The sequence below is a fragment of the Anthonomus grandis genome, chromosome 10, assembly GCF_022605725.1.
Source record: "Anthonomus grandis grandis chromosome 10, icAntGran1.3, whole genome shotgun sequence".
NCBI classification, from domain to species: domain Eukaryota; kingdom Metazoa; phylum Arthropoda; class Insecta; order Coleoptera; family Curculionidae; genus Anthonomus; species Anthonomus grandis.
Genome location: NC_065555.1, coordinates 22292229 through 22312568, shown reverse-complemented (window position 1 = coordinate 22312568; position 20340 = coordinate 22292229). Strand labels below are relative to the sequence as shown.

Sequence of the window (20340 nt, the reverse complement as noted above, 5' to 3'; positions counted from 1 at the left end):
CTAACACTACGGTCTCGTTGGTGCAGACGTCGCGGCGACGGGCAACGCGACGCGCTGCATTTCCAACGGAGAAAAAAACCTAAATCTAGGACGTATGTCATTTAATATCGTACGGAAGTTCAAAAATACCCGTTAAACTTCCGAATCTTGTATCCGCTTTACGAGTCTCACTTTATGGGGAAAGTGTGTGTAATTACCATATGCGGTGAAAAAAATTATTAATGAAAATCGACGAATTCCGTTCTTACAAGACATACTTATATTATATATTTATAACAAAGTTGAAAATTCAGTTTGTTTATTAAAACCGGTTTTTCGCCTTATTGGTGTGTATACACACATTATTTTAATGCAATTGAAATTCCAATAATTTTAAAAGATTATATATGGTGCTATTATTAACATTTATGAATAACCTTCATTTCATAAGTTGTTGGCACTAGCTTGTATAATATAATACATGCATGTTTAATATACATATATGGAGTTAAACTATGTACTTATCTTACTTACAACTATTTACCTAGAATATTATAAAACCCAATGTTTCTTTACCAAAAAAAAAATGTTTTCTTACTCTTCTGATGGATTAAAAAATACATAAAAACATAGCCTCTGCCAACAAACTTACCTCTTTAGCTATCTGATCGAGGGCCTGGTCCTCTGCAGATGACTTAGCAGCAACCCTCCTTCTCCCCCCACCCGCTCCTTCCATGATCTGAAACCAGAGAGTTCTAATAAAGCTCTATATTATTTGTGTATAAAACCATCTTCTAAAAGTTTCATTTTTGACTTTATAAGTCAGCTACCTCAATATAAGATAATTTAAATATTGTAACACAGATTTTAAAATGTAATAGCTTTGATAATAGTCCATTTTTGTCAAGATACTTAACCATTGGAAATTATTGGAAAATCCAAAAAAATATTATTTATATTCCTATGAAATGAGTTGTTTTTTTGATTTATTTATTTATAACTGTCTCTAAAACAAGGAATATCACTGATACCAGAGCCTAGGTTTTACAGAATTTAGATAAATAGACAAAAATTAATATTAAATTATAAACGAAAAACAGTTTTTTGTTAACTACTAATTTTAAATAAAATTTTCAGTTATGACAAAGTTGTTTTATTGTTCTTGCTTCCACTACGGTCTTATATGACTTAAAATAAAACTATAAAAAATAAGGTGAAAGTCTTGATTTATTATTTAAACTATCCCTAATTTTTTTATTGCGCCAATTATAGGAACTATCTTTTCAAAAATTGACTTTACATGATTATTTCAACTAAGATTAATTGGTAAGTTTAATCCTAAATATTTATACTGTTATACTTCTTTAAATCCTACATTATTGAGGGACAAATTCATATAACTTTGTTGTTTCATAATTATATAAAGTTTCATGTGTATTTGCCGTTTTTTTTAAGTTTTTCAAGTTGTTTTAAATTAGTTGCAGATAGCACTAGTACTGTCTCATGAACAAATACAAAATATCTCACTTTTACTATTGTAAAGCTCTAATGATGGACCCTTGAGCCACACTTTTTATTATTTCTTGAAATATTTATTTAAGTTTTTTGCAGTGCCTCAGAATCCCATTTTTTCCAGTTTCACCTAAACAATAGTAATATATTTAAATGTGAGTTTGTGTTGTTCTCTTCTGATATATATTTAAATGTGCCATGTGAAAGGATTTTTGTAGGTCAATAATTATTGTTACGATATATCTATTTTTACTCAGTTCCCCTGACACATGCTCCAGTAAATCGGATGTTGCTCCCAAAGTGCTGCTATTTTTTTTTTAGATCTGTATTGGTATGGGTCAAATTTATAGTTTTTTTAATAAAATTTATCATGTGATTTTTAATTAATTTTTCTGTAATTTTTGAAAATGTCATCAAAATTAAAACTGGCCTATAATTATTAAGTTCTTTTAAAGCATCTTTTTGTGTATGGCTGATACATATTTTAGCACATTTTAAGTTGTCTGGAAACAAACCACTCTCCAAAGTTGTTCGACGTGTGGTTGTTGAATATAATTGGCCGAAATAGTTGGCCAATTAATACAAATACCGTAAAATGATCCCGTCGCCTAACCTTGATCTAATGCAGGATAGGAAGCCCAAGCAGAACCTGATTGATGTGTTTTCCTCATATAACTTTGAACCATTAATACATTCCCCAACAAGATACTGCAACACAACGGCTGATTGATAACTTTTTTATAAACTTTGATATAGATTTAAGTACGAAAATTTACAATGCTGGATTATCAGATCATGAATGTATTGAACAGACCCTTTTTGTTATTGGGGATTGTGAGAATGGCGATGGAAAGGCGACGGTATTTAGATCTTTTTCACCAGAAAATGCGGAATATTTCTCCTCCTTACTACCTGGAATGACATTCTTCGCCATACCAGCACAAATGACATGTTTACATCATTTTTTGATATCTTTATCCATTACTTTAACTCTTAAAAAAAAAAAAACAAAAAAAATTAATAAAAAATACCAAAAAAAAGGTGTATTAATGAGAAGGTATTGTGGCTTTCTGAACAAATAAATGATGTTCATTGGTTTAAAAAAATGCAAATAATGCTGAAATAAACAAAATATATATTGAAAAAAGAAAGGAGTATAAGGCACAAATCCTAAATAATAAGAAATTTTTTTATGACTCTCAAATCAAAAATTCTGAAAATAAAAGCAAATGTGTATGGATTATTTTAAAAAAAGAAAGTGGCAAAGCTAATAAATCATCCTCATTCATCATTGGAAATAAACATAAGTGGCCAACAACTCATTGACACTAATGGGCTATGTGAGTTGTTTAATGGACACTTTTGTGATCTTCCATGCAACAGAGATACCATGCAACATTTTAAAGAAAGTCGCTCCCGCAATTTATCTATCAATCTGTATATTAATTAATCAGTCTTTTCAAGAAGGAATATTTTGATCTATACTAAAAAAACTAGGGTTGTGCTCATATATAAAAAAGGAGATAGAAATAATATATATACCAGTAGCTGCTCCATCGGTATTTTCCAAGATCTTTGAAAGAGAGAATATATTTTGACTTAAGTAATGCCTTCAATATGATGGATCATAATCGTCTTATCAAAGTTCTGATTTCTGCAGGAATAAAGGGCAAAGAAATTAATTGGATTAAGTCATTTCTGAGCCACAGGCCCCAGTTACTTGAAATTAAGGGTGACAAGAACAATATTGTTGTTGGTAACTTGTACAAAGTATGCTGTTTTGCCTCCGAACACGAACATCTCTTTCAAAAAAATTGTGATGTAAATATTAACAGTAATAAGACAATTCAAATAAGCTTAATCTGTTTGGTTTTAACTGTCCATATTGCTAGCAGGTTTTTCAAGTCTGTGTTTTTCTGTCTGTGGTGGTGTATTTAGTGTTAAGTGGTGTGTCTTTTACTTTTTATTTTACTGAGCTCTAACTATTTTAATTTTAAACTTTTTAACTTAATCTTAATTCTAGTGCTATTCTTAAATCGACGACCTAATATTACTTATGTAATCAAAAGAGCCATAAATGAATTTGAAAACCTCTACCGAGACTCATCAGGTCATCTTACCCTGATCAACAGCGAGCCGCCCTTGGCGTAGGAATATTCAGAGTTGTCACAACTAGGGTAAATGTGCAGTATTAAGCCTGCCGGAACATCCCCCTTTTTAAACAAATATAAAAAATTTATACAACATATAAAATGCCTAAAAAAAAAAAAAAATGCAAGAGAAAAATGTTACAAACAAAATCTTTATAAAACAAAATATATGCATGTAGACAAAGGTAGCAGAGATAAAGGGACACATAAAGGTATGTTCAAAATTAAAATTAACAGATTAAAAGCTTAGCATCTACTACACAACATCCTCAGCCTTAAAAAAGTCTTCAATCGAATAAAAGGCTTTTAGAAGCAAATATGACTTCAGTTTACAACGAAACTGGCGCAAAGACTGAACACTTCTTAATTCCACGCTAATGTGATTATAAATCATTAAACCGCGATATATAAATGAATCTTTGATAGATGTAAAATGAGGAATAGGAAGGGGAATATTATTAATCTGTCTGGTAGGATAACTGTGATGTCGGATTGTTACATGGGAGATGATTAAACATTTTGAGAGATGTAATTTCCGGACCATCCTGTACCTGCGACAACCAGGTAAAAGGGATGTATAATTTATCTGCATTTCGAGTTTTATAAAAATTAAGATCTCCAAATCTCATGTAGTTTGAAAGATTTTTATGTACTTGACATGCGCACTCCAATATATAGATGTTAATTATAGTCAGGATTTTTTCTTTTTTAAAAGTATCACGGCAAGTTTTTCTGAAGGAAAGTCTAAACATCGTACGTACAATGCGCTTTTGATTTATTAGCACTCTCCCAATACTGGAGGAATTACCCCAAGCTAATAAGGCATAGGATAGAGTGAAACGCACTGAGGCATAATAAAAGCTTTTAAGCGTATATGCATCCACATAGTCTCGAAGTTGCAAGATGGCATAATTGCTGTGGGACAATCTATTGCACACAGATTCCACCTGAGGATCCCACAATAGATGTCTATCAATTACAATTCCCAAGAACTTAGTGGAGTGTTGTTGGATGAGGCTACTTGATGACTGCTCTCTAAGGAGTAAGCTCCGGTCCTGAATAGCTCGAATCGGAGTGAAAACAATGAAATTGGTTTTCAAACTATTCAAACAAAGACCATTTTTCTGGCACCACCCCGCAATATCAGCTATACACTTGGTGGCTTTTGAGTGGATAGACTGAGAGGCAGTAGCCAAGACAACTGCTGATGTATCGTCGGCAAAAAGTGTTATGTAGCTGTCATTAACCAGGAGAGGCAAGTCATTAATAAAAAGTAAAAATAAAATGGGCCCAAGAACACTACCCTGTGGAACCCTAGTGACGACAGTTGCCCAATCAGATATGGTCACCTGACCACTAACTCTCAATCTAACAGCCTGGGTTCTACCTGTCAAATATGATTCAAGCCATTTATAAGCCGTACCTCTTATACCATAATGAAAGATCTTATTTAATAGTAAAGCATGATTAATGGTATCAAATGCTTTAGTAAGATCAAAAAAGATCTTTGGATGTTCCCTCCCTTTAGAAAACTGGCTTGTGTCACTAGTTTTATTAAAAAATTTTGGTAAAATAGGCAAAGTAGAATGAATTTTTCTGTTAAACAATAACTCTGCCACAGAGAAACCATTTTCCAGAGGGGTAGACCTATAAGCTAACAAAGATATAAGCAAATCACCTTTTCTTATAAGATTTTTAGCAACTTTAACTGCAGCTTCGATACATCCATTAGATTGCAGATATTTGGAACTGCTTCTTATACGCACAAAGTCAAAACTTTTAGCAACATTTTTAAATTCGGTTTGAAACTTGGGTCCATTGTCTGAATGTATTATTTCTGGTAAACCATATTTAGCAAATAACTCTTTCAACTTGGTGATTATTATATTCTCGATCATTAATTGAAGTTTGATAGCCGTGGTGATATAAGAAATGCGCCGAAGTCGGGAATACGTCGTAAAATTACTCCTCGAATGGACAAAACTGTTTTAAGGATCTCAAAACTTGATCCTAGAAAAACCTCCACACAAATTAGAAACAAAATCTCTCGGAGCAATTTGGTGTTAATTTGACAAGTAGAAGCGTAAGAAACCGTTTACTTGAGAGTTACTGTTAAAGATCTACTTCTCTTTTTATTATATCAATTTTATTGTATATGTCAAGGGAGTTACAAGCAAGAACTAGCTGTAGGCCATATTTTAAAAAACTGGTGGTTTTAACTGCTCCATCTTTGTATTTTTTGGCATTGGTCATGTTTTTCAAAAAGCAGCCAGATCTTTTTCAGAGAAATGATCAAAACTATTCAGAGGAAATGTCAATGATTACGAGGGGTCGTAGTGACTTACACATTCCTCTACATCATTCAGCTTTTTTTGAAAGAGGGCAAAGTTCAGGGTGGTAAAAGCCTACCGCTCTTTGCTACAGTGCATTAGAAAAATAATCAGTGTTATTACAAATGCTTAGGAAGAAAACGTTGAAATTCCTTCAAGAAAAATATCTCTATAATTTTAATGTGATAGATATTATGGTATGTGAATGCATTGGTATTAGTACTATTAGTTGTATTTTTTCTTTTATTATGTTATTTATATATAGATAAATAATTTTTTTTTATTAACTGTTAAGTGTCTGGTTGATAAATCTTAACTGTGTGTTTGTATTTTATCTTTTTTAACATATTTTAAATTTTATTACTCAATTTTAATTATGTTAAGTGTGAAAGTAAGGCTTAGACTATTGGCAAAGATGAACAATAGTTACTACTGAAAGACATTTAAATGCTACTTACATATAGATAAAACGAAATATATAAGAATAAATAAAAACACACAGACCAAAATTGAGATTTCAGATATTATTTACTACTATAAAATACATTTCATACTAAAATTTCCTTATTATTTTAAATTGAGTTGTGGGAAAATCTTGTATGTTTTATGGCAATTTGTTGTAAAATTTAATTGCCCAATACCCTGGTCTAGTCTGACACCTCCTTAGCCTCCAATAGGCCGGAACAAGCTCACACCTGTGTCTAGTGTTATGATGGTGCACACCTCTATGGGTTTCAAAGTGCTCCCCATGCCTTTTAACAAACATAAAGTTCTCAAGGATATACAATGAAGGTACAGTAAGAGTTCCCAGAGTCCCATAGGCCAATCTACAGTCATCCCTAAACACAAGACTTGCAAGAATTCTTACAGCCTTACATTGCAAACCAAATACCCTCTACATTCCTGCCAAATGCCCTCAGAACAAGATAGCATATGTCAGATGAGAGTGAAAAATGGCATAATAGGCTGTTCTTAAGACGTCATGTGAAACTCTCGATGCTAGGTATCTATAGGTTCTTTGACAGGTTTTTACTCAGAAAGTCAATATGTTGAACCCACTGAAGCTTGGGGTCCAGGTGTACCCCTAGAAACTTTACACTTGTCACATCCGCGTTTTCATCCTGGTGTCTCATGAGCAGCAACCTATTGGCACAGAACCACTCTTTGGTGTCCGACTGTGCAAACCTGGAACCCCTAAGAGAGTCTGCAAGTGTATCAACTACAAAGGAGTCCATGGTGTCATCGGTGAAGAGTGTGTATGTAGCATTTGATTCAATGCTTGCAAGGTCATCAATATAAATTAGAAATATTATGGGTCCAAGGACAAAGCTTGGGGTCCAGGTGTACCCCTAGGAACTTCACACTAGTCACATCCTCATTTTCAGCCTAGGTGTCTCTAAGAGCAAAAACAGCCCTGCTGGTCTTTGTCTCATTGAGCAGCAGCCTGTTGGCACAGAACCACTGTTTGGTTCCTGATTGTGCAGACCTGGAACCCCTAAGAGAGTCCACAAGTGTGTCAGTTACAAAGGAGACTGTGGTGTCATTGGCAAAGAGTGTGTATGTAGCATTTGATTCAATGCTTCCAAGGTAATTGAAACATTGAGTTATCAAGTGTGTAAGAGGGCTTATCATATTTTTTGTCACCCTAATAATGCCAACATTCAAGCCATATACATCACAACTTTTTTTGTTTTTTAAGCTGGCTATGATGTCCTGGGTCTGGTTGCATGATACCTTGAGTTAGTTGAGTCACTTCTGAGATAAGGTATCCAGTTTTTTGGTTTTGCAATGTTTGTATGTCTTGCAGTTGCTTTTTGTTTTTCAGAAGCAGGATGTAAGATTTGTATGTGGGGCAGGTTTTGGAGACCACTAAAAGCCAATTTTTATTTGAGAATGGATGCTAACATTGACCCCTATTTTTATTTTATTAACTTCAGATTGGTTTGTAAAAAGTACAGTGGGGTTAATGAGTCTCAAACAAATGTAGATACAATAAGATTTAAATCTAGTAACTTGTCTATGCATCCCCAAGAGTGCTCTTACAACATTCAATTGTCTAAGAGGTAATAAAAATATACAATCAATTGCCTCTAAAATATAAGAATATTAGTAATGATAAGAGGTTTAGTAAGTTAGTTAAGAAATGTTCATTAAGCAAAACATAAGCATAGCTTAGATGAATTTTATGAGGACTAGAGACAACTGTGATGAAATAATTGTTTTGTTGTCTATGGCATGTATGTATTATATTGAATACAACAACTATGTTTTACAATTATTAATGTTAATATTTGTTTGTCTTTACAATTAAAATTAAATTGTAAAGACAAACAAATATAAGAGCTCCTAAAAATATCCTAAAAATTCTGATATTTTATAGGTTATTAAGTAACCCATTATATCCCTTCAATGGTCAGTCAATTAGGTTGTTCATTTCTATATTAGTTCTACTATGACATAATACATATAAATTAATGTATTTTGTTATAGTAGAACCAATATGTAGGGTCTTGTCGACTTTAAGTATTTCCGATTTTGCAATATTTTAAAATTTGAGCATAAAGTACTTTGAAAAGAATAGATTAAGAGAAAAAAGTGTGCGGATTATTCACATAAACTCTACTCTCTAAACTCTAAAAAAATAATATTAAATTATGTCAAAAAAGAGGTCTACTCTACTCTATTTGATGATCAAAATTCGTTGCTATTGATAATTACATTGTCAAACCTTTGACATATGATCCCGCAGTTGCCAAATTGTGTATTATATGTAATAATACACAATTATATGATATATTGAATGGCATATTTGCCGCACACATTCCTCTTAAGCAGCAACGTAAAAGAAGATTTCCAAATTATTATTCTCGAGAATTGATTAGGAACATTTATAGGAAAGAAAAGGCTTTCAAGGACTTTAAAATGTACAATTCTCCATTCTTTCAAAATAAATTCCATTCTCTTAGACGCCTTATCAAACTACAAATACGCAATGAATATAAGTTGTATATATCAAACACTGAAAGGAATATTTCTTTGGACCCATCTAGCTTTTGGAATTTTATTGGTTCTAAGAAGGCTGGCACCAGGATTCCTGGTATGATCAGGCTACCCGATGACGTGGTAATTAAAGACCCACAAGACATAGTTGATGCTTTTGCACTGTTCTTTGGTGAGGCATTTATACAATCAAATTTCATTAACCATTCGTCGACGTCTGATAATGTGCCCCACTTTGACATTGCCAACGTTGATGCTTCCCAGATTATTTTGGCCAGTAAAAAACTCAAAAATAAGTTAACATCTGGTGTAGACGGTGTGCCTAGCTTCTTGGTTAAAGATTGCATTGGTGTCCTGGCAGATCCGCTGACCTACATTTTCAACTTAATACTGTCAACAGAACAAATCCCTGAAATTTGGAAGACTGCCAAAATAATACCTATTTTAAAAGCTGGGGACTCTGATTTAATTGTGAACTACAGGCCAATCTCATTACTCTGTAACTTCTCAAAACTTTTCGAAATTATCCTGAATCGGTCGCTATTTAGTCACGCAAAAGAACTCATCTCTGTAGACCAGCATGGATTTTTTAGCGGGCGATCTTGTGTTACTAACTTATCCTGTCTGTCTAGTCACATCTGTGAATCACTTGATGTTAATACTCAAGTCGATGTTATTTATACCGACTTCCAAAAAGCCTTTGATTGGATAGATCACTATATTTTGCTGCATAAATTAACTCAGTATGGTTTTTCAGGGAGATTATTTAATTTATTTCATTCCTACTTGATTGGTAGATCTCAATATGTCGAATATGAGGGCTTTAAATCGAAACTTTTTAACGTAACGTCGGGTGTGCCACAGGGCTCGAACCTGGGTCCGCTCCTGTTTAGTTTTTTTATAAATGACTTGATTGAGTCACTCACTTGTCATAGGCTGGCTTTTGCCGATGATTTGAAGCTATATTTAAATGTATATGGTTTGGAGGATTGTGTTTTTCTTCAGAACTGTCTAAATACATTGGAGGTATGGTGCGCTGTTAACAGGTTAGGCTTGAATGCGGCTAAGTGTAGTGTGGTCAGTTACTCTAGATCAAAAACACCCTTAAATTTTAATTACTTTATTAATGATACTATTTTGAGTAGATTAGAGCAAATTACTGATCTTGGTATAACCTTTGACTCTGAATTTACATTCGTTCCACACTTCAATAACATAGTCAAGTCAGCCCTGAGAAGGCTTGGGTTCATAATTAGAAGTTCTCAGAGTTTTACTTTGGAGTCTACATTAAAACTGCTTTTCTGCTGCTTTGTGAGATCAAAACTGGAGTTTGGCTGCATTATATGGAACCCGCTCTATCAGAATCATGTTGGTCTCCTTGAATCTGTTCAGCGTAGATTTGCTAAGTTTTTGGCCTTCAGGCAGGATGGCATATATCCGGTAAGAGGGTTTGATCATCGGCAACTATTGGAACGCTTCAATCTACATCCATTACAACTCAGAAGAATGATCTTCTCTGTAAAATTCCTGCATGGGTTACTGAATGGATTCATTGATAGTCCTGTACTTCTTTCCGGTGTACGTTTCATGGTGCCTAGGCTTAATGCTAGACATCCCCTAACATTCTTTCTGCCAAGGCCTCATACTAACATCCTGTTGAAATCGCCACTATATACAATATGCGCTATATTTAATCGGATCTGTCACATGTGCGATATAAATTTCTCTCCGGTTCATGTGATTGTCGATATCTTGGTGGATCATTACTCTTGGGATTAAGACCCATGTGTTTAAGTTATAGTTAGTAGGTATATTGCAGTTAATTTAATTTAATTTAATTTTGTTGAATATGTGATTATCTTGTTAAACTTTTATAATTGGGTTTTTATATCATATTAATAGTTATTTGTTCTAATTCTTTGGATAACTTTTGAGAATGTGACTTTACTTTACTCTTTTTCTTTTCTTTTCATTCTTTTAGGTTCGTTTGTGTGTTTTTTTTTTTTAACTATATTTTTCATTGTTTTGCAACTGTTTCCTGTTATTGGGCAAGTTGCCTGTTGGAAATAAAGGCTTATTATTATTATTATTATAAGAAACAAGCACATCTAAAAAGCATATCTTATATAAGAGAAAACATGAAAATGAAAGACATGTAAATCTATCTGCCAAAATGATAGCAGTGTTTTTACACTATAATAGTGAATGGCTTTCACTTTTACACACATTTGTACACAAGCAAAAAATTCATTTCCTTATGCAAAGGTTCGTAGCCTTCATATTTTCTAACATTTTGAGATTCTATTCATATGAAAAAATATAGAAATGACTCGTAAATGTCAAACACATGGGGGGTGTGTGCCATGTGCTCCCATGTGCTCAACATCCTAATTGAAAACAATTTATCCCAATCCAACCCAACCCATCTCATCCCAACGCAACCCAACACACAGGCGGCTTACACCCCCAGTGTGCTAACGCAACCCAAAATCAACCCAATGCAATTCAACCGAGTCCAAAACACTAAAAACATTCATATAGAAGAAATAAAAAATTCTTTAATCAAAGAACATCTATGGCAATGCTGTCACCTTGTGGCGTTATGTCAAACGTCAATAAAAAAGAATAATGAAGGAAGGTAGAAGGGAATTTTGTTTTTGTTATTTATATGAAAAATAAATATTCTTTAGACTTAATTTTAAATAGAATATGCCTATATTTCATATTATTTTTATTTAGGATCGAAATCTAACAAGTACCAAAACAATAAATAATACATTGTGGTGTCTTCGGTATGTTTTTTTACACGAAAATAAAGGGACAATTACAAGAAAAGGTAAAATAATTTTTTTTTATGTTATATAAACAATTTCATCTTTTTGGTCATGTTTTATGTATAATTTCATTTAAATTAAATAATTTTTCCAAAACTACAAAATTCTTAGTTGCAAAAAAATAAAAAAGTAAAACTGGCACAGTTGAAATCTGAACCCAGGCCGACCGGCTCATAGTTCACTCTCATTACCATTAAGCCATGCAGCGAATGTTCGAAAACGAGTTTATATCATATGTAGGTACACATTGTCATGATTTTTTTTTGTTTTTATTATTTTATTAAAGAAAATGTTATTCATCCTCCAATTTTTTTTGCTTAAAATAGTCCAAAGAAGATTAGCTTACTATTTCATATTCAAAAATGTTAAAATTTGGAGATACCTAAAGTCAACTAGAACCCAATATGTATAACTTATGGATTTTATACATTAATTTACATTGTTGAAGAAAAGATTTTCAGGAAAGTTGCTAAACTAGATGTTTTGCATACTGTGTATAGGTAACATAGTTGAATTAAACACATTTTAGGGTTTATTACTTGATTGATTATTTATCTATCACTTATGAGCTCAAATGTATTCATTCATACATTACCTCTTGGATTCAATTGTAAAAAGAAAGGTGCAAACCTTTCTTTTTACAATTGTAAAAAATAAAAATAAGGTATATTGGATTGTCCATACTATGATGTGTAACTGCATACAATTTTCATTTCATAACAAATTGGTAATTTAATAGCACTTGCAGGTGTCAAGCCAAGATGTTAAGACTGTTGGCTGGGTGCCAGAAACCACCTTAGAACTTACTTGTATCTACAAGAGCACATTTGCAAATATTCCCTGTGCCTTTTCCAGTGTTTCAAGCATTTTTGCAAAGATGATTCAACAAAATCGATGGTCAAGGTGTTCTGCCAAAGGGTGTTGACGAATTCTTATTGACTTTTTCACCAGAAAAAATAGAAAAAACGGCACAACCACGCACTATTAACTAATTCTAGCTACGGACTACAGCTTTATTTTCAAATTCGGATTGTTTTTGTATTGGAATTCATTATTTATTTGGAGAAAATTTCACATGTGTAAAACGGGGACATTCCCTTTTAGGATCGCGACCGGGGGTAGCATTGCCAACATAATGTCGCAAAAATTGCTAAAAAAAATGTCACTGTCAAAAGTCAATGTCAATTGTTTTTTCTTCTTCTTCCCATAAGGCACGTTTATATGCGAATGACAAACTAATAAATACAAACTTATAAGCGATAATAATTGCGCCTACGTTCCTTGCTTCGCAAAAGTCCACACCTGACTAGACGATTCAAAGGTCTTCGAAAAATCTTTTAAAAGAAGACTTATTGCGTTTTTAGATTATTTTGCTATACTGTATGTCATCAGTTTGGATTCAGGTCTGTACTCTCTACATCAGATGCTATAATGTCTCTTTATACAAATATATTGAAAAATGTTGAATTGAAGTTAAAATCTGTTGGCATCTTTTTTGATCTTACTAAAGCATTTGATACCATTAATCATGCTTTACTATTAAATAAGATCTTTCATTACGGTATAAGAGGTCCGGCTTATAAATGGCTTGAATCATATTTGACAGGTAGAACCCAGGCTGTTAGATTGAAAGTTAGTGGTCAGGTGACCATATCTGATTGGGCAACTGTCGTCACTCGGGTTCCACAGGGTAGTGTTAGAAAGAAAGAAAGAAAATGTGCTATATTACGTAAGATAACAAAATCTTGTGTACAAGCATCCTAAAAACTAATAAATTCCAAATTTACTTTAAATTTCAAATTTCAAACAAACATAACATCTAAAACACTTTACCATAACATTTACACATATTACCAAAATTAATCATAACAAAACAGATTGAGAAAAAAAAAGCATCTTTTTGATAAATTTCATTAAAAAATAAGTAAAGCTGTCAATAAAACAGAATTTAGAAGAAGTAAATTAAATTATTTAACAGGAAACAAAACTAAAACACTAAAATGATGTCAGAGCACAGGTTAAAAGGTATCATTGAAAAAATCGTCAAGGCTATAATGTGCCCTGGATAATAAAAGTGATTTTAATTCCTTTTTGAATCTCTTAACTTCTAAAATTTGTCTGATACATAGAGGAACATGGTTGTAAATTTTTTTGCTAAGGTATATAAGTGAGTTCTTGGTGAGGGAGGATGTAGGGATTGGTAAGGGAAAATCGTTAACCTGGCGAGTCATATGACCAGTGTTAGAGGGAGGTTTAGGACATTTATGAATAAGAGTAGCTGTTCCTAAGATAAAAAGAGAAAAAAGAGTTAGGATTTTTTGGGATATAAAGAGAGGTTTACAAGAATCTCTTAACCCAGCGGAACATAGGTATCTAACTGCCTTTTTTTGAATCACAAAAATTATGTTTAATGATCCCTTGTTGCTTAAACCCCAAAAAGGCAAGCCATAACGAAGGTGGGACTCAATAAGAGAAAAGTACACTGAACGTGCAACTACCCCTCCCAGCTCATGCCTCGCCATTCTTACTGCAAAGCATCCAGAGGATAATTTTGATGCAAGATTTAGGATATGATCTTCGAAGCGAAGGCGACCATCAATGGTAATACCAAGGAACTTACAGCTTTCTTTGTTTTGCAAGGGGGAGTTTTCACTAAACATAAGGCCCTGAACGTCACACTTAAATCCCATAATAAAGGTTTTGCCCACATTAAATGCAAGCCTGTTTGCAGCACACCACTCCGATAAAATCTTAAGATCCTTAAAAACCTGGGCTCTGACATTATCAGAATCTCTATGATTCCATAAAATGGTGGTATCATCAGCAAACTGAACCACTTTGCCCTGCAGTTTTAATGAACCCAAATCATTTACATAGAGCAAAAATAATAGTGGTCCTAAAACTGAACCCTGAGGTACTCCAGTTTTAAGGGATCTGGAATCGGATAAACATCCAGATACTGTAACTCTTTGGGTACGATTAGATAGATAGGATTCCAGCCATTGCAATGCCACACCTCTAAAGCCATAATTATTGAGCTTAGACAGCAGTATTCCATGATCTACACAATCAAATGCCTTGGATAAATCGCAAAACACTGCCGCCGCGGACTCTCCAGAATTTAAGGACACATAGACACTCTCCAAAAAGCCGAAAACAGCGTCATGAGTGCCTTTTCCCGTTTGAAATCCAAACTGATTTGCAGATAAAATGCAATTATGTTGCAAAAAAGATAAAATTCTGATTTTTGCAAGTTTTTCAACTATCTTGGAGAGGGTAGATAATATAGAAATTGGACGGAAATTACAAGGCTCACTCACATCTCCACCCTTATAAAGAGGGATAACCACTGCCTCCTTCAAACATGCTGGAAAGATGCCATTATGAAAGGAATTGTTTATGGCAGAAGCTAAGGCATTCAATGCTGAGTCAGGCAAAAGGAGTAGTAATTTTGATGATATTCCATCAGCTCCAGCTGATTTATGGTTTTTTAAGCTTTTAATTGCATCTCTAACATCAGTAAGGCTAACAGGATAAAAGAAAAAAGAATTTTGAACTGACACTTGTTGAATATAATGCAAAGGATCAATATTAGTATTCACATCCTTGAGCAATAAATGAGGAATATTACAGTAATAATCATTTAAACTATTTGGTCTTACTGCTGGTTCTGAAACTTTCTTGTGAGAATGCCTGAAGTCATTTATAATTGACCAACATTCTCTCTGCCTATTTGAGGACATATTCAAGCGGTCACTATAATATTTAACCTTAGCTGCTTTTATCGTCTTTCTATATAGACTACGATATTTCTGATGATTAAGAATAATGTTTGCATTAGTTGTAAACTTGCACAGCTTAGCCAAAAAACGGAGGTTTTTAGCTGAAGTTCTGAGGCCTGCTGTGACCCATGGTTTTCTATTTTTCATTTTAAGCCTCTTTTTAGGAAAACACTGATTGATCTTGTCACATAGCACATGAAATAACAAAGTAAACGAGTCAGGAGCCATTTCAACTGCATTCCAATTAACCAAAGCTGCAGTAGAAGAAAAAGCATTAAAATTTGCTCTGCTGAAAATTCTTCCTATATAATTAGATGAAGGAAATACAGTGTTGCATGGAATCCTAGCGAGAATGGCTTCATGGTCAGAAATACCAGATGAGAGTACTCTACATGACACATCATTTAAATTTGTACACAAATAATCAATAGTAGTTGCAGATGAGGATGTTATACGTGTGGGTGAAAGAACATGCATCTTCAAGTCATAAGATTCCAATATACTTAAAAGGGATGTATGATATGATGGCAAGCTTACATCAGTGAAGTTAATATTAAAGTCACCAGCCAATATAACTATGGAGTGTAGAGACAATTGGGATAATAGAGAATCAAGTTTGTCCAGGAACATACCAATATCTCCTGTGGGTGGTCTATAAACACAAAGAACATATAAATTAAATCGCTTACAAAAACAAAGGGAGAATTCAAAAACCTTCTCCAACAGAAAGCTATCATACTTATTAATTTTACAGAAAAAAGCTTCAATTGTTTGTTTAACTAAAATAGCTGTTCCTCCATGTATGGAGTGTTGCCGACAAAAAATTGATATAGGAATATAATCAGATATTAAGAAACATTCGTTAAGCTTTAACCAGTGCTCAGTTAGTAATACAATATCAGGAAAATCACATGAATCAAGTAGAAGATGAAGTTCGTCCATTTTATTTCTTAGAGACTGTATATTTAAAATAAAACTACTGAAACTTTTCACATGCTTATTTTCAATGTTATTAATAGAATGTGAGTGAGCTTCATCTTCTGTGTAATTTATCTATAAAAAAAAAATCCCTATCACAGTCAGTATCTAGAAGTCCAGATTGATTACTTGGTTTTATTGTGGACACATTTTTTGATGAAATGCTACTTTTGAAATGTTTTAAAATATGGGTATACAGTAATAATGCCAAATCTGATCCAAAGTTGCTGGCATGATTAGACTCTAAAATTCTATTTAGATTAATATTATTGGCGTGAAATATTCTATAGAGAGCCTTATTGCTATTATAAATTACATTATGGTTTGGATACATGTAAGGGCTTGTCATCACTAAACTATTGCTGTGTAAATGTATAAATTTTTTTTAAATATCGAATGATGAGCAAATACCATTTAACATTAAAATCAACATATCATTTTCTGTAAATTCCTTAACCATAGATGATGCAGTATAAATCAGTTCATTGTTTGTACTTCCTGGCTTCAGGAAACACTGGACTTTGTAGTTAGCTTTAAACTTCAGACGCAATTTCTTCAGGAATACTCTACTACAGTTCTTGAGCTCATTTTGTTTTTACTTTTTATTAATTACTTGCCTCTCCTGGTTAATGATAGCGACATAACACTTTTTGCCAACGATACATCGGCAGTTGTCTCGGGTACTGACTATCAGTCTATCCACTCAAAAGCCACCAAGTGTATAGCTGATATTGCAGGATGGTGCCAGAAAAATGGTCTTTGTTTAAATAGTTTGAAAACCAATTTGATTGATTTCACTCCGATTCGAGCTATTCAGGACCAGAGCTTACTCCTTAGAGAGGAGTCATCAAGTAGCATCATCCAACAACTTTCATATCTTGTAATTTTATACTATTTTTATTAGCATTGTAGTTTTTTATTGACAATTCCTATACGTTGTTATGATGTCGATGGAAATAAACGATTTGATTTTAATTTGATTTGAGTAATGCATCAATCACTTTAAAATATCCTTAATTAAAATATGCCTTCATTATTTGAAATTACGGAAATTTATGGCTTAAAATAACTCGTATCAGAGAAAACCAACAAGATTGCTTACTTCCCTCCCTGATCGATTTGGTTTTTTTTAATATTGACCTCAATGTCCTCATTGAGGACTGTGGAGTTAAAGATGTTGAAATATCAGATTACTCTCTAATTTTTTATTTTCTAATTTTTTATTACTTAAGTTCCAAAGCATTAGTTTTACATATAAAAACCTTAAAGGTTTTTTATATGGAAACCACAATTTTTTAATGCAGAATCTAAACGAATTAATTTTTTTTACAAAGGATATGGTATAAAGGAATAGTAATTACATAAGCAATTTTGACTGAAAAATGATGATAAAATGTAAAATAAAAGAAACACCTATCTAAATTAAATGTTGATATTTTGGTTGTTTTTTAGTTGTTGTTGTTGTTATTGGTTGTCGTTGTCAATGTCAAAAAGTGAATGTATTATGGGGCAACAATTTGAAGTATTTTTACATTTGCAAGTGGTGTTTATTTTTTTCTCAGAGTTGAAGCAAATTTTAGTGAATTCAGGCATGTTCGGAATACACAAAAAGCTGGTCGGCGTTCAATACCTGAAGAAGACAAGCTTAACGTTGTGTTAACGGTCTAAGATATTTCCAAAGCCACAATCACAGGCACAGCTTCTATAGCTATTTATGTGTCAAGGGCATTGCAAGGACGATAATGCCCGGAAGATGGAAATAGTAGCCCGAGGGCCTTTGGCCCGAGGGCTAGGTTTCCGCCTGATGGGCATTAGAGTCTAACAATGCCCGTGGTGCATACAATACTTTATGTTTTACCTAAAAATTGATTTTTATGAACAAAAATAATTTTAATATTAATTAAAAAATAGGGTCTACCTGTACAGGTAGGTATACGTACATACCTACCTACAGAAATTTATCAAGTGACTTGCAGTGATTATTTAAGTTTGACTTTGATGTTTCTGTCAGTTAGTCAGTTGGCATTTTTTGTTTAAATATTTGCTTAAAATGGAAGAAATTCCACAAAATATAAGAGAAAAGGCCATAAAAGCGACCGAAAATCTTTTGCCAGTTAAATCAAGGCAACAGTATGATCGGGAGTATGGCATATTTGGTATTTGGAAAGATGCCAATGCAATTGTTCAAATACCCGAAACCGTTCTAATGGCATATTTTCAGGAACTGGTAAGTTATTGATTTTATTTTAATAGGTACATATGTTTAACAAATTTCAATATTTTTAGTCGGAAAAATACAGTCCGAACTCTCTCTGGACCAAGTATTCTACCCTAAGGTCTACGTTAATGGTCTATAAAAATATAGACATCTCGCAATACCATCGTCTCATATCTTTTTTAAAAGTTAAGTCGAAAGGATATGTCCCGAAGAAGTCTAAAGTTTTGGAAGGAGAACAAATAATAAAATTTATTAAGAAGGCTCCTGATGATATCTACTTGGTACACAAAGTCATATTGGTAATGGGTGTTTTTAGAGGTTTAAGATAAGATGAGTTTGGTCAAAATGACCATTGATGATATTGAAGTTAGAGGAACCATCTTGGTTATAAAGGTACCAGAAACTAAAACTTCAACTTCAAGTTTTACTATCATTGAAGAAGATTTAGGCGCTTTAGATTTATTTAAAAAGTACGCAGCATTAAGACCAGCTGGAATAAAGAAGGGAAGATTCTTTTTTACTAATAGAAAGAGTCGCTGTACAGTACAACCTGTTGGAAAAAATACCATAGGAAGCGTCCCAACATTGATCGCAAAATTTTTAAAACTAGATAATGCAGAAGCTTATACCGGCCACTGTTTGCTTCGCACATCGTCAACTTTACTTGTTGAGGCAGGTGCTTCGTTTGAAATGCTAAAACAACATGGGAAATGGAAAAGCTCTTCAGTAGCTGAAGGATATATAGAAGAAAGTATTTCATCCAAAAATAAAGTAGCCAAAATGATTGCCAATTCAGTTAATTCCGAGGTTAATTCCGTATCGACTATTGAAAATTCTTTAATGGACAATTTACAAACTATACAAAATACCATCACAAAAAACACCGACCATTCTATAGTGGGCTCAGCTACATTTTCCGGGACATTTCAAAATTGTAATTTTTATTTTGGAAATAAAGTTAATTTTTTAGTATTTAAAGAAACATTATTTTTTGTATAAAATGGATGTTTATTCTTTATTATGAGAGAAATAAAATTGGATAAGCAATAAAATTTCCGGACATTATCATAATGCCCGCTTATAATGCCCTAGGTATTATGGCAGGTATTATTGATACCATAACATATTCCGTTTCTAAGGTATTATAAATCAATAATAGATAGGTAAAACATAAATATTAATTTATCGCGATCTACTGTGTATAGTGTAAGTATTGAAAAAAGCAAAGTTCCATCCTTATAAAATATTCTTACTTCAAGAGCTATCGGAAGATGATTTTGATCGCTGAAATGAATTATTTTATGAGCAAATGCAGAAATTATGTAATGATAACAATAATTTTGTAAAACAGATAATATTTTCTGAAGATGTAACATTTACTCTAAACGGCCATGTGAACAGACAGAATTGTCGATTCTGGGCGACCGAAAACCCTCATTGGTTCACAGAATGTCATACACAACACCCTCGAAAAGTCAATGTATGGTGCGGTATATGTATACAATGTGTGGAAGGAAGAGATTTAGAACCTTTCTTTTTTGATGATACTCTCACTGG

The 20340-nt window shown here is 33.1% G+C and overlaps 1 protein-coding gene and 1 long non-coding RNA gene across 2 annotated transcripts in view; one reads left to right on the top strand and one right to left on the bottom strand.

The window, feature by feature from the left end:
* The window catches only part of LOC126740854 (leucine-rich repeat flightless-interacting protein 2), a 106816-nt gene extending 93874 nt beyond the window's left edge, over nt 1-12942 (bottom strand). Inside the window, exons 1-2 of the mRNA XM_050447021.1 lie at nt 12613-12942; nt 632-718 (exon numbers count right to left, since the gene is read on the bottom strand). Coding sequence (XP_050302978.1) covers nt 632-715 — 84 coding nt within the window. The 5' untranslated portion in view covers nt 716-718; nt 12613-12942. The remainder of the gene's footprint in view (nt 1-631; nt 719-12612) is intronic.
* Nucleotides 12943-18347: 5405 nt separating this feature from the next.
* Nucleotides 18348-19755, top strand: LOC126741182 (uncharacterized). The gene is made up of 2 exons (XR_007662133.1): nt 18348-18792; nt 18852-19755. It is a non-coding gene; the product is annotated as an uncharacterized LOC126741182 (long non-coding RNA).
* The last annotated feature ends 585 nt before the right edge of the window (nt 19756-20340 follow it).